This window comes from Trachinotus anak, unplaced genomic scaffold (genome assembly GCF_046630095.1).
Source record: "Trachinotus anak isolate AG129_WGS33_773 ecotype Australia unplaced genomic scaffold, CSIRO_AGI_Tana_v1 ptg000004l, whole genome shotgun sequence".
NCBI lineage: Eukaryota > Metazoa > Chordata > Actinopteri > Carangiformes > Carangidae > Trachinotus > Trachinotus anak.
Genome location: NW_027273855.1, coordinates 16614219 through 16639245, shown reverse-complemented (window position 1 = coordinate 16639245; position 25027 = coordinate 16614219). Strand labels below are relative to the sequence as shown.

At 39.7% G+C, this 25027-nt stretch overlaps 2 protein-coding genes across 2 annotated transcripts; both read right to left on the bottom strand.

Moving 5' to 3' along the window:
- Positions 1 to 7174: 7174 nt before the first annotated feature.
- On the bottom strand, positions 7175 to 16118 carry dhx35 (DEAH-box helicase 35). Its single transcript, XM_071476450.1, has 21 exons — positions 16000 to 16118; positions 15475 to 15602; positions 15260 to 15352; positions 14793 to 14870; positions 14580 to 14684; positions 13692 to 13753; positions 13362 to 13431; positions 13141 to 13200; positions 12586 to 12698; positions 12398 to 12494; positions 12077 to 12235; positions 11746 to 11956; positions 11428 to 11552; positions 11123 to 11177; positions 10775 to 10965; positions 10597 to 10674; positions 10331 to 10460; positions 10106 to 10187; positions 9918 to 9989; positions 9626 to 9737; positions 7175 to 8968 (listed from the first exon to the last, which is right to left on the bottom strand). The coding sequence occupies exons 1-21, from the start codon at positions 16037 to 16039 to the stop codon at positions 8930 to 8932; spliced, it is 2100 nt and encodes a 699-aa protein (XP_071332551.1). The 5' UTR covers positions 16040 to 16118; the 3' UTR covers positions 7175 to 8929.
- Positions 16119 to 19539: 3421 nt separating this feature from the next.
- Positions 19540 to 24522, bottom strand: rab5if (RAB5 interacting factor). The gene is made up of 4 exons (XM_071476449.1): positions 24218 to 24522; positions 23031 to 23134; positions 22786 to 22915; positions 19540 to 21143 (listed from the first exon to the last, which is right to left on the bottom strand). The coding sequence occupies exons 1-4, from the start codon at positions 24323 to 24325 to the stop codon at positions 21102 to 21104; spliced, it is 384 nt and encodes a 127-aa protein (XP_071332550.1). The 5' UTR covers positions 24326 to 24522; the 3' UTR covers positions 19540 to 21101.
- Positions 24523 to 25027: the final 505 nt, after the last annotated feature.

The following is a 25027-nucleotide window of genomic DNA, read 5'->3' as shown; positions in this document are numbered from 1 at the left end:
TGAAGTCTGAATAAGTAACGTGGCACCATGAGCATCTGTTAAGGAACCTGCTAACATGACCTGGCATCTTTTATTAGGTCTTTCACCCTTTAACAATGGGTTAAGTGATAAACTGACATTTACAGCACAGCTTGCCAAGTAACACTGGGTACAGAGCATACTGAGAAACTGACCGTGAAGTAATAACGAGTGAGTGGGCAAGAGCAGAGATTTTCTATTAACACAAGGGGAGAGGAGTTAAAGGGCTTGTAGGCTCTGAGTGGACTGGTTTCTTGTACAAAACTGCCCCGTTTTAACAGCTAACACCCCCCCCCACCCCACTCCACCCCCCTCCCCCCTTTACAGTAACCCCTCTGCAAAGTTATCAGGCTACAGCCATGGAGGAGCTTGAGCACCAGCTAGTGGTAGTGGAGTTTCACTGCCAAGACACCCCACACCAAACACATTAATCATGACCAGGGGAGTGTAAAATTCAATCGGCTCCTTCCATCCATTTCATGTGAAGCAGACTGAAGGCCGGCCTTGTAGTGCCTGAGAAAGGAAGGATGAAAAAAAGGGGGGAAAAAAGAAAGAGGAGCTCCCTACACTTCATCAGAACCCCTACTTCATAACAAATGGTGTGTCTCTCTGGCGGAGGAGTGCCATCAGAAACACGCGTTCTCTCTATCCATTTAATTCCGGCAGTGGAGGAAGGGTCAGGGAGGGAGCAGTGGGTGCGTGTTCTGCTCTCCGCTCGCCGCTTCCCCAGTCACACAGTAAACTACCTTTTAGGAATTGTTTCTCAATAAGAAATGATCAGTCCATTTATCTGCACCAGGCGGGCCTGTCTCCTCACCCAGACCTCCAATATTTTTCGTTTGACCTGATCAGGGCTATAAACTAGACCAAGACACTTTCAATTTGTCACCCGTGGAGGCCTCTGCGAGTCCCATGCTACTGATTGCATCCTCCCTCCCAAATGTAAAAATTCCTCCCATGCTTGAAATTTCTTAGACTTTTTTTCATGCATACAGCTACTGGAAAATACAGCTTTTTGTTCATGCTGGAGAAAACGCTCTGAGAAATAATCACATCCACACACCATGTGCAAAACTTAAGGTTATCTTCTGTTAATAAATACAGTAAGAGAAAACTGGTTCTTGTAAAATAATAAATTATTATTGGTGATTTTGAAATTGAATGCAAAAATAATTCTCACTTCATCCTGATAGACAAACAAGAGCTGGAATAATTAGTTAACAGCAATGAAACAACAAAAACAAAAAACAGCGTCAATTAATCAATTAGTCGACTGACAAACAATCATTCAATAATCCGACTGCTCAAATATGAATTTACTGGGTTTCTTAGTCTTCTATGAAGGTAAACAGAATATCTTGGACTATAGGTAGAACAAAACAAGCAATGTGAAGATGCCACCTTGGACACTCTGAAATTGTGTTGGGGATTTTTCCTGTCCTCAACATCTGATGATTAATCCGTTAACTGAGAAATTTAATCAGCAAATTAATTGATGATGAAAGTAATCATTAATTGCAGGACTGAAACAAACAGTTGAGAAAACTGAGTAACTACCATTTTAGCTTATTTTTCACTTATTAATACATTCTAAACAAAAGTGTAAGTCAATGTTATTCAACATGTATGTTAATTTTTGAAAAAATGTTTATTGCCAGGTTACATCCAGGAAACTTGTGTTTAACCATCACTGGGTTAAAGCTGTGACTCCTAATATTATGTAATTAACCTCGATTCTCATATGCATACAGTCATATCATAATAATCCAGAAAATTAAATGCCTGACAAATCAAAATTCTTCATCACATTAATGCAAAAATCATGTAAAAATCCAGTGTTGCTATAAAGCAGTCCTTCTCATTGGTTTGCGAATGATGGCCTGACAATATAAAGGGATAAGAAATTTATATTGTCTCTGGGTATGTATATCGTCGAATCACACAATCCTACACCAACATAATTTTGGATGAAAAAACAGAAATCTAAGATACACTGTGACTCCCTTCAAAAGGCAAGATCCTCTCAAAAAACTGGGAGCTAGCACTTATTACTAGCTGTTCATTGAGGGGAGAAATATTAACCACATTGTTTTCTTTCAAAACATGTACAAACTTTGAACAGGGGGTAATTACAATTCACACATGACTTGCTTTCCCATCAAACCTTTTAGAAACAGTTAAACATTCTTTGAATTGGGTAGAACATGTCAATGATTTTTTGACAGCACTGAAATATGGTGAGGAACACTCAACCACATACTCACAACCTGTTCAACCTGCTGCCTTGTCAGAGTCACATGCACGCGATTAATCACTAATACCTCCGGCTGTCACCTCGCATGTATGTTGTTACACAACATTAATGGGCAACTGAGTGGAACTGAAAAACACATGTAGAAATTTACCCTCTCTTCACTTACTTGTTTGTTGTGCTTGCACATAGAGAAAAACCTCCTTCCTGTCAAATGACACTGAGACAAATGCACCATAGCTCCGCTCACCGCACTTCTGAGGATCCCTAAAATACAGGACAAACAAGATACATAAGACATAAGTCAAAACCCCTTTGTGAAATACTGTGATAAACCATCCAATAGATTTTTAATAAACAGTGATTTGGTGTCTGATAAGAGCTGTAAGAGTTCAATAAACTCAGTTTGGGTCTTATTTGTTGACAATGACTACTTGCTTTACTAAATAACAGACAGGGTCAAATGATAGGATACAAAGCTTTTGGTTGCCAACACTTACACCATGCTGGTCAAGTTGTTATATTTGCAATTACAATGATGCAATGCAACTGCACCCATTTCTAAGAGATAAAAAGGTGATACAAACAGTTAAGTATATTTTCACAGATGTCTTTCTTAGTTCTCAGTTACAGACGGATTACACAAAGAATGTGGCCCACCTTAAACATAATACAAAATAAAACTAATGATGACATTCAGATTTTCTTAGCAGTTCTCTCGTTTATCCAGTTTTGTGGTTCTAAACAATGTGTGGCAGTGGCAAAAGTGTCCATTAATCAGGGTTTGGACTATAGTTTTCCATCCATTCCTATTTTAGTGACATTTCTATTTTTCATTCAACTGAGTTCAGCTGCCTAAGAAAGAGTACCAGTCTCGTAGGTTATTCTGTAAGCTAATACAATACAATACTACTATTCACTTTGTCATTGTGAATGAAATCAGTTAGACAGAATTATGATTAGAAGGAAAGAGGAAAATGTATGAAGCATTTTTAAACACTGGAAAATTTGGTTATATCAGGTATCCAGGCAAGTATCAAGCTCTGGAGAAAGTATTGAAAGAGTGGCATATTCAGTCATGATTGACTAATGTGTGGGCTGCACTTTGCATTGCTTTATAACTGATACAGTTAATACCCAATTACTGCACGTAATTGCATTACAACTAATAACCATTGCTGATTAATTGACACTAGAGAAAAATCATTATTTCTAATTTACCACTAAAGGTTACGATACTCTGTTAATAGTGCAGGGTAAGAAATGCTGGCTTGTCGACATGTTCATGTTTTGGCAGATTTGAAATGAAATAGTCACAGACTCTTTGGGGCTCTGGATCTATATTTCAGGTGACATAAGTCACTAGATTTAACTGTAGCCTTAAGGAATGGTTCATCTTCATGCTGCATGTTTGAAACTCATCACTTAATTTCTTTTCCTATACCATGTGATTATCTCCGCTCTCCCTGTACAATACTTCATATCTACCTTCTACCAACAACACACAGCCAGGGAATCAGCCAAACTCTTAATATCAAAAGCATATAATGGATTTCCTTTTATAAACTATGATCATTCATTCGCTTCACAAAGGAACCCAACTGCAGAATACACACTGAATCCAATACTGGTTCATTAATGTGGCCCCCTTATTTATGTCAGTGTTTACAAGTAAATTTGCTACAATTAGTCAATTAATTAATAAGTGGATCAAAAAATTAATTATACCAAATATTTTGATAATCAATCAATTTGCAAAAAATAAGTTAAATAAATAAATGTTTTTTCTTCTTTTTCGGAGTGTTTCTATCCATCTCTTTACATGAAATGTTTAGGTCAGTGGGGTAACAAGGATCTGTGCCACGGACACCAAAGAAAGCTGGTAAAACATGCCATGAGATGAGCAACTGTAAGCTGGGAGAGCAGGGATACACATCTACTGAAATGCCCATATAGCTCAACTCACCTCTACCCATTGCTACCCCTTGCTGGCTTGTGCAGGGAACAGGAAGAGACAGTCCCACTACTGCCCCCCACTGGATAGCTACAGATGAATTGAGAAGAATTTGAAACTCAAGTATTGTAAATTATCTATGGGAATTTCAGAATGCATGTGTCTGCATTATCTCGTTCCTAAGAATGACAATGGCTGTGTTCAGTCTGCACTGCTAATACATGTAGACATGGACACACTCTTGTCTCTATTTGCTGCATCCCTCTACCATGCAGACTCTTAACTCCTTCTCGGGAAGCTCTCTGTTCCATTTTGGTATCTGACAAGAGGCAACTGCACTGACAACAACTGAAATGCAATTCTAATACCAAACAATGTAAAAGACGAATGGTGGGTCAAAGCTAATTTCAAAATATTAAGTATGCACCACAAACAAACTGCCTTAAGTGCAGTGAGTTGAAATAAATATGGTATAGAACCTTTGTGCTATAACTGATAGCAAGATTACAACATCTGCACCAAAATGTATACGTTTAACAGAACACAACAAGTGAACACATACCTGTTAATCGGTTTTGGCCTCAAATTTTCTTGCTGACAGCTGACCCTGAATTTAAAACTTGTTGGACTTCTTTGTGGTCCGCCCTCTGGTTGATTCTGGAAAGGCAGAAAATGGTATAGGTGATCTTTCGACTAGCTTCTTAGCTCTTACATCTGTAGTTGTGGGAATCTTGAAACATCTTTGTTCCCTTTATGTCTGAAGAATAGTAGTATTTTCCCTGCTTAGAACCATAAAGCAAATGAAGCCCTTCACTTTTATTTCCCGTGAAATCTGACCCAGTGCTACACACGCTTCTGCAGCAAGTTACATTAAAGACTTTTTTTTAGACCTTTTTAATATCACATTGAATTAAATTAAATACCTGTTTGACTGTGACACCAGCCAAAGTATTAGTATGATGGAAAACCAGTAGGGACGATATGACCTACAATTATTTATTATTATAAAAATCACTTTTCAGTTGTTCCCTGATGATATGGTAATTAAATAAATGCAACCTGGATTTGCATAAGCAGCAGAAAATGGATAGCTAGAAAAATGAACTAAATGTGTTTTAATTATTTACACCTCTAATGCCTTTGTTAATTACATTCAACACTTTTAGTACCTTCTGATGAAATTTAGAGGTATTCCATGTTTTTAAAGACTTTTCAAGACCTGTAGAAACCCCCTAGACAGATAAGTGTTAAAGCTGGTACAAGCTGATGCCAGTAAAATGTCTATATATTGCATTTTGCTCTGGAGAGTATAGTTACCTCTTAATTCTTATATTTAGCATAAATTTTGGACAATATATACCAAATTAGCTTATAGCTGTAACATAAAAATCATTGTTAAGAAATAGCAGAGATGCTACCACTGCCTTGCAACAGCTAACTAGCTAAAACTAATGCAGTCACTTTCAACAGTCCTGCAATAAACCCTACCCAAAACACCAAGCAGGAGTTCATTAACAAGCCCTCTTTGAAAAACCCAGAAGGTTTAAAAACACTCACTGTTGTTCTGAAGGTATCTTTAACCATTTTGATGGAAAATACACCACGACTTGCTGCAGTTAGTGGTTCATTAGCTGCTAAGCTAACCGACAAACATCCCACCAACAGGTGAACTTCTCAACAGCTGGGAAAACTTCACCTGCACTGTTACTTATGCGGGTAAAATTGGCGCACTTATGCACAACTTCAGGCCTTGGTAAAAATGGTGAGTTATATAAAGACTCACAGCCCCATACAGCCCTCACGAAGAAGGAAATTAGCTACAGAGACCCAAACTTTTTTTTTGTACACCAGGCTGGAAACATGGGAGCCCACAGGTGTTGGCAGGCTTTTGGAGTCTGCCTCAAGTGGCCATTCGAGCAACTGCAGCTCCTGGCATTTCAGTTAATTAATTGACTTTTGACAATTCATTAATTGACTTTTCAGACCTTTTTTTTTTTTTTTTTTTTTTTTTAAATAAAGCAACTAGCAACAAATCTAGCAAGTTTTGCCCCTGGAGCGCAAGGTTGGGCTTTCCCTCCGCAGCTTGCTACATAATCTCATAATCCAGTGGGGTCTTTTAATGCTACAATACTACCTGGTCCTCCCTCAGTATTTTGATTTAATTTTGGAATATGTGTATAAGCACAAAACTGAAAAAGATTAGGTCTTGAAATTAGGTAACAAAGCAGGACCCACTTCATCGTGTGTGTTACTGTTTAGTGTCATATGGAAAGCCTGGAGCTTGTGGGAGCTCAGGAGAGCTGGAACCCTGAAGTGGTTTCCCTCTTTGGCCTATTGGTAATCCAACCTCACCGATGGGTTCACTTTTTCGTTTGTTTTTGTTTTGTTGTTTTATTTTTTTTTTTTTTAGCATCAAATCAATGCATGTAATGAGCTGCTTCACTCCAATGTCCAGTAGTAGTTTTGATGGTCTTACATCAGGCCACGGGGTCAACTGGTAAACGTGCCATGTGTCCATCAAGCAGCATTTCCTGCATTACATACATTTTCCTCACTGTAATAACCAGCATCCATCCTGAAAATATTTTTTAAATGATATCAGCCTTGCACTTGAAAGGGGTATTTCGTAAATACTGACAAATGTGGATTTCCAGTGTGTTTCAATATTGTGGAATTATTGGTGTGCTATTCATGCAGTGTTTATTTCACTTACTCCATATTAACAGAGCAGTGTAGTTAGACTCATATGCTCATCATACCTTTTTTCAGTAAGATGAACCATTTTAAAGTTACCCGCTGTGTGTGAATATACACAGACACTCACTCGCTACTGATTTTCTTTAACGTTCTGCTTAGGCCCTGTTTGTGGTACAACAGTGACACCACCTGGCAAAGGCATGGACGGCATAAAAAGTACAGTAGTTCAGTGAATAAAGAAAGCTAATACTCAGTGCATGACAATAAGGCTTTATTTGAGGGTGTGAGGAAGAAATGGCAGGTGACAGTTTTTCATCTCAGAGGTGAGCAGTTACACAGGTCTACCTATTACTGCTATGGCTGCATACATACTCAAAAGTATCAGCACATATGAGAATAAACAATTCATCTCGCAAACGTTTTCATTTGCAACGAGTCTACGAGGTGATCTTAAGTGTAAAGGTCTACATCAGAGTACCATTTAACATGCAAAGGTACTTTTGGTACATTTGTATATCCATCTAATTTGAGTTGATTTACCTACCTACTGTATGGTGTGTTGTTCCGTGGTTTGATTACAGGTGCAGTGAATCTACAGTCGTAACCTCAAGAACAAGTTCTACGAAAGACCATGCAGGCAGAAGTAGAAGTGGGTGACAGTGACCTTACTGGTTTGAAAGTACATTCCAGCAGAGTAAAATGACAAACCTTTAATATACTGCTCACTGACACTTTCAGGGCTAAATACCTCTGATGACAAACAAAACCATAACGCACAACTAAAGACAAAAGCAAAGCTGTAGGACCCATGCAGTTTATATGGAATGGAAATCACAAATACTGTAACTGGCCATTTTACTGAACATCAGGTAGAAGATGTGGATGGTAACAAGGAAAGAAAAGTGCCATACTGCCTTGATCAAAAGTGAGACAAACCATAAGAGGAAAGGCAATTGTGATGCCAAAGAGATGGCTGGAATCTGATAAATGCTACTGTTTCTTTGAGGCTTTGGGTGCATGTCTGAATGCACTTTATGTCATCACAGCAAGAAATGGCACTTCATTTGTAGTTTTGATTTCACAGCTTTTCGTTTACAATGCTTGGGTGTATTTGCACATTCCATCTGAAAATGAAATGTGAAATAGGCTGATAAAGAAAACTGGCACAGAGTGGTGACAAGGCCACTATGTCTGAGCTACACTGTAGTTCAGTGGCAATCCAGAATGGAAAATGAGGATCCAAAAGTAAAGCAGTTCTTTCACAGTATCATTATTAGATGTCAAATCTGAAGGTTGACTGAAAAAAAAAAGAAAAGAAATGCATTTCTCTCTCCACATCTGAAAATATATACCACTACATACAGAGAGTTTAAGAGATCAAAATTAAACTGGAGTTGAAGTGAACCGATTAAAAACATGAAGGCACCCGGGATATGGGGTGAGCAGATCAACCAAAAACACAAAACCATAAGTCTCTCAAAGGGAAACATCCTCACATTTCATCATCTTCTATTATTTATCATGCAACTGGAAAAATACTGCAATTAAAAAAATAATGAAGCCAGGTAGAACCAGGTATGGACGGGCCTCTGGCACAGGAGTTGTTCCCTGGACCTCAGGATGCTCTGACTATGTACAAGTATGAATGAACTATATGACCATGCGTGAATGAACACACATCAGGCACAGCCTGGACTCATCTCACATTCATCATCATTTACTCTCACAGATCAAATATAAACTACATCCCTGTCAAAAAGGAAGACAGACACATTCAAACTAGGTATGTCACATGTTTTAACATCAGCACTAAAAATATATCCACTTAATCCCATTCTAGCATGGCCACATAGTGTGGAGGGGATGTGCAGGTGGACATGGACAATAAATATATATTACATCTTTATATACAATGAAATGGGGAGGGGCACAGTGGTAACTTGAGAGGGGGTTTCTCCATTTCATTCAGTGAGTCTTCTTGTCCTATTGTGGTGAAATGATGGCAAGATTTAGAGGACCCGGGATCTCTTGCTGGCCAGTGAACCATGCTGAAAGAGTTAAAGCAACCAAATGGTGGTTTCAGAACCTTTAGAGAATATCATGAACAAAACAAAGATACAGACTTTATTTAACATAGTAATATAACTATTGTGAACTGACCTTTTAAAAAGGTCCCATATTGTATACTATTCTGGTGTTTTATTTTACATTTTAATATCCATACGAAGAAATATTTGTGGTTTTAAGTGCAAAAAAAACATCTCAACATAGTTTTACATCCCCTGTCTCAAGCTTGTCTCTAGAGCTCTGGTAACAACAGGTCGGTGAGCCAATCAGCAGAGAGGCTCTGAGCCTCTGGTCTGATTGGCTGACTGTTTTCTCAGTAATCAAATAAGAATATAGCAGATTTCAGGTAAACACTAATAATAACTAAATCTTGCAAAGGGTGAATGGTAGGTCCAGGTGGGCTGGGATTAGGCCACGGCTGAACACAGTGACTACTTTGTTGTGACATCACAAAGTTACAGAAGGCCTGACAGCTCATTTAAGTCACAGTATCTGTGGACTGAGCACTTTGATACTTTTACAGCATTAATATAGCTTTATACAATATGGGACCTTTAAGATCATTCATAACAGTTGCAGATAAATAATAATAAGCTGGTGGGTGTGTGTGTGTTTCTGCGTTTCTTTCTTTAGCCTACCTTAGCCTGCTTGTAAAAGTGAGGGGCCAACTCAACCAACCAGGACGACTCAACAGCAGTCACATCGCGCATGTAGTATTTTGATGTTTGCACCACTTCATTGAAGACAACCCTGGAGAGGAGACAATGTAGGATACTTTTAAGTGTCACTCTTGGACAAATTTTCAAGTAGAAAACCTAAATATCTGCATACCTACGAGAATGAAGGACTTAATTAAAGTCATGTTTATTGTACAAAAACACAACATTTGTAACACTACAGTAGCATAATGTGCAAGGAATGTGCACTGACCATTTTGGAGGCTTCTCTCCGAAAAGCACAGAGTTGGGGTGGATGTTGAGCTCACGATCATCACGTAAAGTCCTAGCAAAGCAAGAACAAAGAGTGTGATGTGATTTGAACAAGTGAAAATAATTCCTTTGAATTAAAAGAAAAGTTAAACATCCAATAGAGAGATAACTTGTCAAGAGCTCTCTCACCTGTAGGAACCAGAATGGTGAATGCGGGCTGCATTAGCGAAAAACCCAGATACAATGCACTTCAGGATCACATCTGGATCACCTGTGCAAAACATACTTTTTTTAAGATTAAAAACAAAAAAGGTCACCAGCTACTGTCATTACCTTGTTGGAACATGTCATTTAGTCTACTCCCTTGATACGACCCCACATATTACATTTGATAAACATGACACACATACATACCTTCACTGGAAGTACGTGGCACCTTAAACTTGTTCATGAGACGCCGCAGCTGCTCTCGTACAGTAACAGCCCGCAGCAGACCCTTGTAATTGAGGAAGTGTTCCTGACACCACTGGGAGCTCTTCTGGTGCTGCAGGAAAGAAAGGACCAAGTCGCGCAGCCTTGATTAGAGTCGTCTTTATCCCTGACTTTTGTTCGGCTAACAAAAGCGTTCAAGTGCTTCTCTGCTACTCACTGAGTTATATGCATATGCACACACACTATACCTTAATGAACGCTTCATACACATTCAGCATGGTGAGGTGGTCTCCCTCGGCAACTGCAAATTTCCTGTGCTCTCGGGCCTGCAGGGTGAGATAGCAAAAATGGGATAATTGTTATGCTGACAAAGCTTTCCTGCCAAATATGCAACATGCTGCTTTTGAAAGCCTGTTTTTCACTTACGGCAGCTTTCTTCTGATTGGGTGGCACGACAAATATATTCTGAATCTGCATCATTGCCGCAATGGTGACAATCTCTTTGGAGCAGCCAAAGTTTCCTGACTCTAGGAGCATCTTGGCAAACATGGGGCTGAGAGGAAACTCTGCCATCCGCACACCCGTGGGATCAGTCAGACGGCCATAATGGTCCAAACCTGCCAACCCACACAAATGGTTGAGATTCGGCGTCTTGTGCAAGGACACCTTTGCTTGTAGATGCTTGACAACACACATTTTATGAACATTAGTCTTGTTTTTGGAGGACAGAATGCCTTCTTACTTTACCTCCCTGCTGACCACCTCGTTTCTTACCTCCCAGAGCGTAGAGCAGTTCCAGAGCCTGAACCATGGTCTGAGCTGGAGGAGGCTGTTAAATTATAATAAATGAAAAAGCATGTTAACTCCAACAATAACAACTTTTACTCTAAAAGACATAATGAAGTAAGAATCTTTAAAAGCACAAAAAAGACAGTGGCTGCATTCATTTTATGGGTTTCTATGCATTTTTTTCAGAAAGGCAAGGGGCCATTCTCACTAATTAAAATGTAAAGTACAATTCCTTTCACAGTGGATGAACACAACACAGCCACCATGTGGATGAGAAGTGAGCTACTCACAGAAAGGAAGCTGAACCGCAGCACGTTGTCGATGCCTAATGCTTTGAGCTGCAGGATGACAGGGGCCAAATTGGTGCGCTGCATCTCTGGCACAGTAGAGGCAGGCAGTTTCTCAAAGTCCTCCTCTGAGGAACAGAACAGAGGCATTAACAAACATAGGGAGGGAAAGACAAAGAGCGACACAAAACGAGCAGAGGCAGTGGAGGGAGGAGGATAAAAGACTACAACAATTTGCCAGAAATGTTAAGAATGCACATTTCCCCTTACAGACGATATTCTACACTTATCTTTCTTCTTTTCCTGCAAACTCACACGTACCTGTGTAAAGTCTAAAGCATTTCCCAGGTCGGTTTCTTCCGGCTCTCCCAGCCCTCTGACTGGCTGAAGCTTTGGAGATGGGGGTGACCACCAGTGATTCAATGGCAGTGCTAGGATTATAGGCTCGCAGCTTCACAAATGCACAGTCGATGACGAATACAATTCCATTTATAGTGATGGAGGTCTCAGCTATGTTAGTGGCCACCACAACCTGGAAGAAACAGCACAGGAATAAAAAATTAACATTTTTCACGATTAATTATGGGCCAGAATTTCATCACATTTCTCTATACATGCCAAAAAAATGCACAGAAATAAAGGCAGTATTCACCTTGCGAACAGAGGAAGGCGCCCTCTCAAAGACCTTCATTTGCTCAGCATATGGTAGACCAGAGTACATGGGCAAAATTCTCAGGTGTTTTTTCATGCCATACCGTGACAGAGACCTCGCTTGGTCCTGCAGAAGGGACACCACCTTCTCCACCTCTTCCTACGGGAAAAAATACAAGGGAAAAGGATGAGAAGTCAATTACGACAAAGTACATTGTAGTAATAAAATAACAAATGGAATGCTGGTGTACACTCTATACCCGTCTGTCAAATGGAAGTTATTAAATAAAGGTTGAGCAGCATTAAAGATATGGCCACTAACCTGTCCAGTAAGAAAAGCCAGGACATCTCCATCATCCTCCGTCTCATGGATCTTCATCACTGTCTCCACTGTGGCCTTCACATAGTCTGGGACAGGACTAAGGAGAACAAAAGCGATTTCAAAATCAAAAAGACATATACAAATTACATACATTTTTTTCCTCAGACTGGAAAATGTGCTTTGATTACCTGACAGTGTAGAAGACATCCACTGGAAAGGTGCGTCCCTCCACTGTCAGAATACCACACGTGTCCTTGTTTGGATCTCCAGACTCATTCAGGTTGAAGAAGTCATGGAATTTCTTCAGATGAAAGTGATATAAGAGTTGGTAAAGGGAGCATTAAGGAGGGATTTCTTCTTCTTCTATTTTTTTTTTAATCAAATGGTATTTTCCAAATGTTTTGCAGCAATGACATACTCCTGCTACCCTCAATCAGATGTGTTAAAAAGCACGCAACTCAGTACTGCAGTACAACAAAATAATTTGCACATGGAGATATGGATATGGAGACATGGAGATTTTTTTTTTTGTTTAAAACAAAAAGTACAGTAGAAGTCTGATGTGGCATTTCAGCTGACTTGTTTAATGCTGAGCACAGTCATGGCCTGATTGTGTCTTTCTTTTATCAGTGTATCAGTACAATGTGATCTGACCTGACATCACTCACCCCACCCCCCGTCCTGTCTTTGTTTCTCTTTTCTCGCTAATCAAGCATATCTGTTCATCTTAATGATGCAGTCACCTTGGCATCCAGAGTGGCAGAGGCCACAATCAGCCGCAGGTCTCGCCGCTTCTTCTGAATCTATTGAAGAAAGTGAGAAAACGTAACAGTGCGAACAGAGAAGGAGCGTCAGGGTAAAAGCAGGGTAAAAGTAAAAATAAGTCACACCTGTCTAAGATTATTTTCATGGCTGCTTAAGTACTTAAAGTTTAGGTTAAGACATACAGTTTAATTTGCGTTACCTTCTTTAGTAGACCAATGGCTATGTCTGTATACAGGGTTCTCTCATGTGCCTCATCTAGCATCAACACACTGGGGATAACAGCACAACAAAGAACATTAGAGTTACCAAGAGTGAATCCAACACAAGCTTGATAACAAAAACAAAAAGACATTTTGTCACAGATGTCACAGAAGGAAAAGCACAATTACTGTTGAGTCGGACTTTCATTTCGCTTCTTCAGTTTCGTGGTCATTGTCTGCAGTGCACACTGGCTCACTGCCACACTATGACAAGTCAAAATATCTGCTGTGAAATCTGCCTATTTAATTGCTTAATTGCAATCATGTACCTGTATTTTTTCAAAAGGGGATCAGCCATCATCTCACGCACCAGCATGCCATCTGTAAGGAACTGAAGGACACAGGGACAGTTAAGAACTGTAAGGAATAGGGATGAGTCCTGAAACCTAGGTTAAACGAGCCCCAGGGCTAAATTTTTTAAGCCTGTTGTATCAATAAGATCCAATGTTATGGGCTCTGCTCTCAGTACTTGAGAAATTAAGATTAAAAAAAGATAGAAAAGTTCTCTCACACATTCACCAACTCCGTTTCTGATTAAGACATTCATCTGTGATGCATTTTTGCTCTTCCTAACGCAGAAGTTCATCTACATCTGTGTGTGTGTGTGTGTGTGAGTGAGGGGCTGGGGCAGCTCACACACTGGAGCACTGCGCAGCACACACACACACAAACACAGACACCCTGCTCTTAGTGACAATAGCAGACAGAACTAAACATTCAAACATGTAGTTAAGTCTTTTGCATGTAAGGGTAGAAACACGAGCAATCTCTTGAACCATCTAGTGAATGTGACTTAGTGATGGTAAATTACTGCACAGTAAATACTATGACTAAAAGTACTGTCAAAGAAAAAGTCCTGTTGTCGTGCATTACATTTGCTTTACATTTCCATAAATACAAAATCAGTCTATAATAGTGATTTATTCAAAACAATGCTGTTTGCTACTCATGAATGTTAATTGAGTACATGATAAAATAAAGCAATGTTAATTCTGTTCTTGATTTGTTTGTTTTTTTCCTTCACTAATTAACAAAAAGTACCAATAGGAGTACCGGATCGATATGCAGTATCGGCAAAAATAGTAGTGCTGTTGAAATGTTGAAATACCCATCCCTTGTAATCAAAGTAAAAACCACACACATCCGCCAGGGAATACCTTGATCCTTGTGGCGTGGGGATCGGAACAGTCATCAAATCGGATGGTGTAGCCCACCTCATGTCCCAGCAGGGCCCCCCGCTCCTCTGCAACACGGTTTGCAACCTATCAGCAGGAAAGGGGGGGGGGGGTTATAGTATGTGTCCTTGCAGTGAAATCATATAAAAACAATGAAGGAGCTGAGCAGTAACAGGACATCAGCAGAGCTCTTACAGAGATAGCCGCCACACGCCGAGGCTGTGTCACTCCAATCACCTTCCCCTCCGCTGCCCAGCCAGCCTCCAGCAGGTACTGAGAGGAGTCAGATGAAAAGGGGAGGTAGATCCAAAAAAAAAAAAAAGAGAAGTACAAAGCATGAGACAGAGATGTTGATGTTGCAGAATAGCACATCTTGCATAAATTAAGCTGATGTGGTCCAAACCCTGCTAAAAAAAGAGGCTACTAAGCACCAAGACAAGGGCATGTAAAACCACTATGGGAGTGCAGCTACATGAAGGTTATCAGTCCACTGCAGCAATGTTGTGCTTTGTGGCCATTAGATTTTAGGCATGTGTGACTTTGACAAGAGGGTACGTTGCCCTTTTCAGAGTTGACATAACAGATGCTATTCACCAGTTCTCACTCCTTTTAAACTGTCTATTTAACGGCACCAAAATGTTGCATAGATGAATTATAATAACCTGAGGTATCTGTGTTGTCTTCCCACATCCCGTCTCACCAACTATAATGACAGTCTGGTAGCTCTCCACCAAGTACAAGATGTTGTTTCTGTGCTGGATGGGAAACAATTCACAGAAGAGCCCGTTAACAGTCATCAAAAATCACCAAGCAGACTCGACCACATTCAACCCACTGTACTCTACATTCAGGCGTGTTTTAGAGGGCGGTGTGGCACCTTGAACACAGGGAGCTTCTGTCGCTGCTTCTCTATGGAGAGGGCGGTGTGCGGGTTGAATATGATGGGGGAGCCGGTGGTTTCTGTGTTGAGCTCCCGCTCCTCTGAGATCCCCGGCGCCTCGGAGCCTGGGGCAGAGCAGATGGTGGAGGTGAAGATGAAGTTGTTTTATTTATGTGTAAGCAGGCTGAGGATGCAGGAGCATGGCAGCCAGGGTTTTTGTGCAGTGCCCACATGCCACGAAACGAAAGACGTACGGACGACGAAAGCGCCTTCTTCCGGAGGCATTTTTGACCGTGTGTATTCACACAGTTGTGGTACTTTCTGCCTCATAGTCTGCGCGTCTTATCCAGCCAGGTTCCACCGCAGAGCTAACGCTTCCTGACCCGAGCTGGCGCAGCTGCTGTGAGGGAGGCTGCAGTCAAACCGAGACCGGGCGGCTCACGGTGGCGGCCGTACATTAATGAACAGGAATCTGAAAAAACCTGCATCCAACGCCTAATTTATTCCTTTTTTCGTACTTACCCGGCTTCCAAAATTTCATCGTGGAGAGGGGAGCCGCCATCTTGCCCTCTACGTCACATGTTTTTTTTTTTTCTTTGCGGATTACGTCACTATCAGTGGTTTCCACAGAGATTTTTAGGAATGACGTCAGCGCGATTCAAAACGGCTGCAACCTACAATTTGACTATTTTTTTTTTTTTTTTAATTGAGCTGTGTCATAGCCACGAAATCTTCAACCAGCACCCACAAAAGCGCGGGGTCGCTGACAGTCACTTGGATCATGACCAAGACGTGTTTGGGTGAATAACTAATCTTCAGACATGAATGGAGAAATAATGATGAGAACATATACGTTATTGACAAATGATTATGATTTGTTGATGTAATTATGACCGGTTACTGGTGACAATATATGAATAAATGAGCGGAGAAAATGTAATTAAACTAGCAGTTTAGGTTTTGCAGTGGCTTGTGTGCATAGTGATTTAAGTAGTTAAATGATTTTTTTTTTTGCCCTTTTTAATGTAGTTAAAATTTTGTATCTATATATGTAGCACATTATTATATTGTTTTTATTTATCGTTCTAAATATTTGTTATTGCAGTTTCTGCAGCTTTCCTGTTCTCTGCACTGCCACTTTGCTGCTGTAATGGACTAATAAAGGCGGACTTATCTCATCTTATCTTAAATACTGAAAGTACAAGTCTTTAAATCTAAATGATTTTGGGACATGAAAGGAAAGGAATGATTTTCTATTTTTATTATACCATTGCTTCTCTACTGTAATTGAACCCCGCTGACCAGCCCAGCTGTAAAGACATGCCCAGGCAATGCATTCATCAAGCAGTCACCACCACAGACTTGACCTTTGTTTAGTGGGTGTGCAAAAGCCAAGGACGGGTGTTGCTCAGTGCTCACACAGCAACAACATCATCATGAATAATTCTCCCAAATCTCAGCCTAGGAAAGAATCCCCGTGGCCACATTTAAGCAGTTATTGTCTACAAAGCCAAAGCTGACATTTCTTCAACTTTCCCATGAATATTGGGGTATTTAATTGTTTCGGTGTATGTTATGAGCTGTGAACAAGTAGGCACTTTTTGCAATAAACTCAACGGAATGGCATCTTTTGCTGGCGTGTGCCATTTGTATTATATTTTTTTTTACAATTTCATATCAATTTCAAAAGAAGTTTGAAATACGGTTTTCCTAGTAGCTTTGGTTAATTAAACTAGATTTCTCCTTTGGGTAGTTTTGCTGTAGTTCAACTTCTTCCAATATAAAGTAATTGTAAGCTTGCAAAGGCAGCCTTCCAAAGTGGCTTCCCCAACACTACAATTAAGCAATGAACATCCAATCATGCTCTGGGGCATGTATAAACACACTGAACCCAGTTGATTCTAATTTTGTATCAAGATGGCAAGAGAAAAAGATCTAAGTGGCTCTGAATGAGTGTTCATTACCGGGCACAGATGGCAGGAGCTTCAGTCACAAAGACGAAGCCATCTTTGCAACTGGCCAGTGTTTCAGTGGGAACAGTGACAAAAGCACTTAGATCTATGGGACAGACATCAATAAATAAGGACTGTGATGCTCATGCCTTAGTGCGATATGTAAGGAAAATCAGAGGAGCAGTTCTTCCTCGGCTGACTGAGAATTCCAATGCAGAACTGTCAGCAAGTACAGTCCGTCAACTATTACACAGAGAGGGATATTATAGGAGGGCTGCAGTGCATAAACCCCTCATTACAAAGATGCACATTTGAGAGTTCAGTGGTGCAAAAATCATCAGCACTGGTCTACAGAGATGTGGGAAAAAAAGTTATATAGTCAGATTAGTCATCCTTCACCATATTATCCACAGGTGGGCAGGTGCATGTGTTGTGTATACCAAGAGAATGATGGCTACAGCCTTGAATGCTTTACCCCTACACTGGGGGGGATCCAGTGGCTCTCTTACACTGTGGGGGACATTTTGCTGGCGTGGTTTGGAATCACTGAATGGATTGATGTGGATGAAAATGACGTGAATCATATGCTGTGGCCTTAAGTCACCAGATCTCAACCCACCTGAACATCTATTGCAATCTGTGGCTTTTGGTGATCCTACATTTTTTTGCAGTAAATTCAGTGTCAGGTATATTGCAACACTAAGTGACTGATGTGTAATCAACAGGTGGGGACCAACAAGTTCACTGATTCAACCCATAAGATTAAATCACTGAACTTTGTTTTATGGAACAAAAAAAAATGCCCCTATACATTTTTAACAGCCTCCTCAGTCACTTCATCCTGGTGTCTGGCCTAAATGGTTAAAAGAGTTTGAAAAAAAGGAAATTATGGTGGAAATAGGCAAAAAGAAGTTTTAAAAAATTGTGGGGCTGCTAAACTGGTAATCTACCTGTCAAATCCGCATCTCAGTCGGGCTCAAGTGGAGATGAAGGTGGGGCAGTTGAATAAGTCTTGTGTGTCTGTCTTTCTCACCTGGCCACTCGACTTTGCCACTAAATTCCCACAGTTACCTCCTGACCTGACCTCTGACCTTTGACAGCCAGCAAAGTAAACAAAGCCTTAAATATTTTTCTTTAATGTCTTTTTTGATTGTTACATGGTAGCCCTATGTGTATAGTGTGGTTTTGTACTTTTGGATTTTTTTAAATTATCCATATTCATGTGTTTAATTTATTTCTTTTATTTGTCTGTATTGTCCATATCATTTATCATATGTATCTTATTTTGGAAGTTTTGATTGATAAAATGTTTTGAATAATAAAGTACTAACTGAGTAAAAAAAACAATAAAACCACAGAGACACAGGCAGCAAACCAATCATAACATTTTTCCTATTTAGATAAGGTAACTTTGCATTCATTGCTTCATATTTCTAAAAACACACACACTCAACTAGTTTATTTGATTTGATTATTTAAAAAAAAAAAAAAAAAAGCAAAGCCAGGATGAGGCCACAGTTAGCAAGGGGTTGGAGGCCTCCAGGCACCAGCCTAAAAGGTAGTTTCTTCTCTATGTAGGAAAGTCTGGAAAGTCGCTCTCGTCTGAATGCTGCGTATTGCACTGGGTATAAATTCAAGCTGCAATGATTAGTCAATTAATTAGTTGATCATGAGAAAAAGTATTGGCAACTATTTTGATAGTTCATTATTTAAGTAATTCAGGGTCATTAAGATTTTTGGATTTTCTCTATTTTATGTCACTGTAAACTGAACATTTTTGCATTTTGGACTGTTGGTGAGACACCTGAAGACATCACCTTGGATTCTGAGAACCTGGAGTGAACATTTTTCACTATTTTATGGTTCATCATAGACTAAATGATTAATCGATTAATTGGAGAAAATAATCAGCAGATTTATCAATACTGAAAATCCTTAGGTTAAGCCATAATATCAAGTAAAGAGCAGTGGTAAAAGGAAAATCTGTATCTTTGTAACACAAGCATAGTCCGGCGTGAAGGTAGATGCAAATCTTTTAACAATCCCTGAATGAATTGAGTGACAAAAACTGACATATTTGATTTTTCCTTCAATAAAAACAGATACCATCTCTTTGAAAATGGAGGCCAAATAAAGCCCATGTTTAATGATTCCCAAAAGATTTGATCAGAAAATACAATCCTTTCAAACCAGCTGCATATCTAATATAACAGTATCATAACAATAACTTTGAAAGAACTGTTTTTAAAAGTTCTTCACTATAAAATACTGAGAAATATGTTACATCAAACAAGATATAACATAAGTACAAATAAATCTGCGTAATACAAGGTGGATTCGACAAAAGGGACATTGTACAGAATTTACAGACAAGTTTAAATTAATTCCAAAACAACAGGTAAGACTTTGATCTGGAAGCTACATGTGAGAAAATAATAAATTTTAATTATTTCTACCCTCCCAACTAATGCCATTAGTAAATGACATCTAGATATACGAACAGCAAATCATGGCAGTGCACACTCTAGGTTTTCTTTGAACATTTTCTTCTGAACACAACATGCATGTTTCCTCCCTCTTTGCATTAAGGAATTAATTTGGATGAACACATAACTAAGATGGTGATTAGTTCCTGACTGAAGTTACAGCGCATGGATACTACGAGCAGATACTGGCATCGGGATTGGATATCAGCTGATATGCGTATCTTACAACCAGCATTTGTTTTGTTCTTAGAATTAGCACAAGTGAGATTTCAGCTGTGGTGAGCCACACTTTTTCACATTTAGCCGGACACCAGACCCTTTAGAAGAAATTTGACAGATTTCATTCAAATATCTAGTGAGCAAAAAAAACATGAAGCTCTGAAGCACCTATATTAACATTTCATGAAAAAGGACGACTCCACCCTTGAAGCAAAACATACTGTAGCTGGTATCCTTAGCAGTAAGGTGCTTTACTGTCACGCCACTTTCTATATTATTGTTTTGCCAGGCCCAGATTAATTTCTCAAAAAGGCAAGCATATAATTTTGGAGTGAAATTTAGCTGTGAAGTCACAGAGCTCATTCCTTACTGGTAGTTTAGCACATCTGATACGGTGCATTTTGTCCCCAAATTACACTCATGGACTGACTGAATCGTAATGACTATATGACAAGACTCTGTTTTTATTGCCCAGTTGCTGTAATTTGAGTGAGCAGTAATCTGGGATGAATACACATACAAATTATCTTTACAGTCAAAAACCTGTGTTCATGTCTCTCTTCTAAAGCAGAAGCATCCTCTAAAGCATCCTCCTGTGTTATATAAAAGGAACTGTTCCAGCATAAATTGAAATGCCACCGATCTCAGCTGAACTGCTGTCTGTATCTTTACTGTTTTGTCAGAGATGATGAGAATGAAATGGGGACAGAAATATAACAAAATGAAGTGTACGGGAGAGTACCTCAAAAAGAACTCTCAAATTAAGAGAGATGAAGAGTATTTGAACATGTTCGTCACGGTGGTCTTGCAGTATCTTGTTATTCAAACTAGGATTCCCGGGATGCACTGCACACTGAGACGTCATACTGTATGTAGGAGTGTTGACACTCCTCAAGTCATGGAGTTCCTGTGTCTTGACAATTAACTTCAACGGAAATTTTTGTATTTAGTGTCCTGTGGGTTCCTCTCAGTCAAAATGTAGAGCTGTGTAAAAGATTATCCACACCACCTGGTAGAGACAAAAAAAAAAAGAAAAAAAAAGAGAGATTAGAGATTAATGACCAAACCTCAGGCTTCACAAAGAGCTGAATCTGTCATGTTATGGCATGATGGGAAGTTGAACACTGGCTTATATGGTGAAATAAAATGTGCTGATTAGCCCCAGAGTTATGACAAGATTATTATACACTACATTTGGTTCTTAAAATGAAGCCAGTTTTGAAATCCTAACCTATTTTAAAATTGAGTTGCATCACAGAATATTATTAAGATTACTGTGCCAAAGGGAGCAATGCACCACCTCATGTGATCTCATCTCATGTGATCTCAAGGGGAAGAAGATACAAACAAAACGGAGACTGTGGAGCAACAACTTGTGGTAGTGTAATACTTTGCAGTGAAAAAAACTAAAGCGGATGAGAAAATGGACGGTTGGGAAGACGAGGTCAACATAGCGTGTCAATTCTTCGGCGAGAGCTGGTGAGATTTGAACTGTCAGTTTTAATATCCGTCAACAGTAGCATGCCAGCTAATGTTAGCCTCAGGGGCTAGAATGTTTACTGTTGCTTGGTAACACTGTCAGCTACTCCAGGACTGAATCATAATCATAATCATCCCGATTTCCACTCCCAAAAATTAAACATATTTGATTTTAATGGGGGCAGCTGAATGAGTCTGTGAGCAATTTGGGGGGTTTAAGACTGGATCTGTGAACTCCTCTCATTGCACCTTAATCTGGGCTGAACAACAGTGATGACAAAGGGCCAGGATCAGATTCCTCCTCCAGTTGTCAGAAAGGGGTGAAATGGGGTTAAATCGGACTAAAACTCTTGTAGTCGGAGTCTGGTTTAAGACATCAATTAATAGGTTCACAATTTTTCAGGTCTATTTTAAAACAACATTTGCATGCCTCCACATACTCCGAACCAATTTTTCGGCCACTTTGATCATTTCTCCCGTCCATACTGGCCAACAAGAAATCCCTTCCTAATACAAATCTAATGGAAGTGATTAGTGGCATAATCCATAGTCTTTGTTCTATGAGGCCTCAGCTGTCTGAGTTAGAAAAATGAAGTAGGTGTCTTCCAAACTTACAGTCTTTTTTCTGTATTTTTCTTTTAAGACAGACTTGAAAGGTTATAGGTTGAAATTATGAGCTCAAATGAATCATTATACTCATTAAAACTTTCAACTTGGATCTTTGAAAATTCAAAAGAACCAATCTGAAATTGGTGCACACTGCCCTTTCCGCCCCCACATTCAAAGTCTACATCGTATAGAACAATTATTATTAACTATTTTGAAGATAATGTCCTATGTTTCAAAAATACAACACTGAGACGCAACGAGGTAACATACGAGGCATGAAAGTCAGGTTTAAGTAAGTGTAAGCTTTTAGCAGGCTATTACATCTGTCACAGCACATCCTGCTCAGATAAAAAAAATTGACTAGGTCTTGTTTACTCTAGCGTGTAGGTCGAGATAAGATGCTACTGAAATACGTGAATCATCTTGTACATCTGCAGCTGTGGCGCTCAAATAGCTACTAAACTAAACCTGATATTCGCCATGAATTAACCATTATCATATAGCACAGAAAACCCTTCTTTTGCAAAAAGTCTATGCATTTCCACAAATATTAGTATCCCCACCAGAAACAGAGCAAAAGATGTCATGAAGCCTTCTTTGGTGAGCTCCCACGTGCCGCCATACTCTTCCTCATCAATCTGCTGAAAGCTGCTGAAGTATACATAAAGGACGCCAGCGTTGATGATGCAGAATCTACCGGGACAAACACATGAAGCCGTTAGATTTTCAGTGTTTTCTTTAGGACAATCAGATACAGAGAGGCTCAGTGAAAGATGTAAGATTTAAACGGGATGCACGGAATACTTACATGGCTATTCCCAGAAATCCTTTCAACGGTGCAACACCCCATATCACACCAAGGATTACTGCAATAATTTGTCGGAGCCAGTAAATCACATCTAAAAACTCGTCCTGTAAAAAGAAATACAGACACTTTACTCAGAGAACACAAACTTAGGCGTGTGTGTGATGGAAACATCCAAACGATCCACATCTAGCCCTGATGCAGGTACTCAGGGCTAGTCTAGCTCTAGTTTCTTCAACAGAGAGAAAAAAAAAAGTCATTGTTCACAACAGGAAAGCATAACCTTAGGTTTGACTAAAGATACAAGAATGTGTCACTGGTCTTGGTCAAAGTCTGTTTCCCCTTCAAAAAGTGTGTTCTGTAGCACTGACCTCTGTGGTTTGGATTGCGGCTTAATTTAGGTTTGTTTAGGCTACGTTTGGGTGTTCGGGCGAAGGCTTGGTAAACATAAACCAACAGGGAAATAGACTTTAACACAATGTCAGAAAATATGTGAGAGTGACTATGTCACTGGATTTAGTGATTAGCCTATCAATAGAAAAGTAATTGTGAGCTATTGTGAAAGTATGTTATAGTGCAAAAAAACATTCTCTATATCAAGTCTTTCTAATATGAGCGATTGCTGCTTTTTTCTCTGTTTTAAATAAGCGTAAATATAATATCTTTGAGTTTTGGGCTGCTGGTTGACCAACAAAAGCAATTTGAAATGTCAGCGTCGTCTCTGGGAAACTAGTGGGCCATTTTTTAAATACTTTTTGACGCTTTACTGAACAAATGTAATAAATGGATTGATAGATCCTTAACTTATTCGTTAGTTGCAGCCTGAGCCTGGACTGCTGAAAAGCAACACAGGCTGATGCGAGAGAACATTACGGGACATTTAAAAAGCATTTCAATGACACATCTTGAGTTCAGTGAGTGAGGAGTCACAAGCACCAGCAACAACTCAAAAGTCGTCGATTTCCTTGTTTTGTCTCTTGGACGAAGCCCAAACCGCAGAGTTTACAGTATTTCTTTCGCTTGACAGGTAACCCAGCCAAACCATACTAATCCTTAGCACGTCAGCTAGCTCCTCACGGCCGTCTTTATGTACACCTGACGATACATTAGCTGCGTTCATAACTTTCAGGCACTTAAAAGCAAACGCGACGATATGACGGCTGGGCTAAAAAAAAGGGCAAGTGCCTGACCTTCTCTTCCCAGACAGCATTACTGCTGAAGGCTTTGCTCCATGTGGACTGTTTTACACCCCCATTCAGCAGATGACTTTCTTCTTTCCGCTTTGAACTGCTCGTCATTCTTTGCTGTTTCCTTCGGCTACAGACGTCGAAAAGTCAGAATCCAAATCTGCCGACACCTCAAGTTGGATTTAAGTCTCTGGCGCTGACCAGGAGGGGAAAAAAAGCAGAGTGAAATATTTGCAGGTATTAGAGGAATGTACGCTCCGCTGATCTGACAGATTTCTGTCCCGAACCGTGTAAGGCCATCTGAGCATGCGCAATATCGTTTGACCCCAGCCACCAACAGCCAATGAGAGAGTGCGACGTTTCTGCGCCGCAATTGACAGATACTGTAAAATCCACAGCGCCCCCCGGCGGTGGAAACCTGGGACTAACCCAGGATTAACTGGATTAACCCTCCTAGGAAACCCCCTCCCCTCACCCACACAATACAAGTCAGTTTCATTATTTCCCAAGGCAGCCAGCGCTCTAGAGCTGAAATGATTAAGATGATTCATTGATTAGTCACTTGACAGAAAATGATAACCGATTATGATGCTAAAAGTTATCTGGTACCATCTTTTCAAATGTGAATATTTGTTAGTTTCCTGGTTTAAAATTCAGAATTGGCTGTTCGTTCGACCAAAAAAGACAATAGAATATGTTCATTTTGGTTTAAGGGAATAATAATGGTTTTTTTTTTGTCATTTTTCCCCTGAGATTTTACACACTAGACTATGGATCATTTATTATTGTTGCAGGATTACCTTAATTCTATGA

What these genes read in the sequence shown, in the direction of transcription:
- dhx35 (XM_071476450.1), bottom strand. Translation starts at nt 16,039, where the DNA reads ATGGCGGCTCCCCTCTCCACGATGAAATTTTGGAAGCCGG. An exon ending in TGGCTTTTCTTACTGGACAG is followed by an intron (nt 12,236 to 12,397) that starts GTTAGTGGCCAT and finishes TTTTTCCCGTAG; the next exon opens with GAAGAGGTGGAGAAGGTGGT. An exon ending in CGCCTTCCTCTGTTCGCAAG is followed by an intron (nt 11,957 to 12,076) that starts GTGAATACTGCC and finishes TGTTTCTTCCAG; the next exon opens with GTTGTGGTGGCCACTAACAT.
- rab5if (XM_071476449.1), bottom strand. Translation starts at nt 24,325, where the DNA reads ATGACGAGCAGTTCAAAGCGGAAAGAAGAAAGTCATCTGCTGAATGGG. An exon ending in GGATTTCTGGGAATAGCCAT is followed by an intron (nt 22,916 to 23,030) that starts GTAAGTATTCCG and finishes TTGTCCCGGTAG; the next exon opens with ATTCTGCATCATCAACGCTG. An exon ending in CATCTTTTGCTCTGTTTCTG is followed by an intron (nt 21,144 to 22,785) that starts GTGGGGATACTA and finishes TGTCTCTACCAG; the next exon opens with GTGGTGTGGATAATCTTTTA.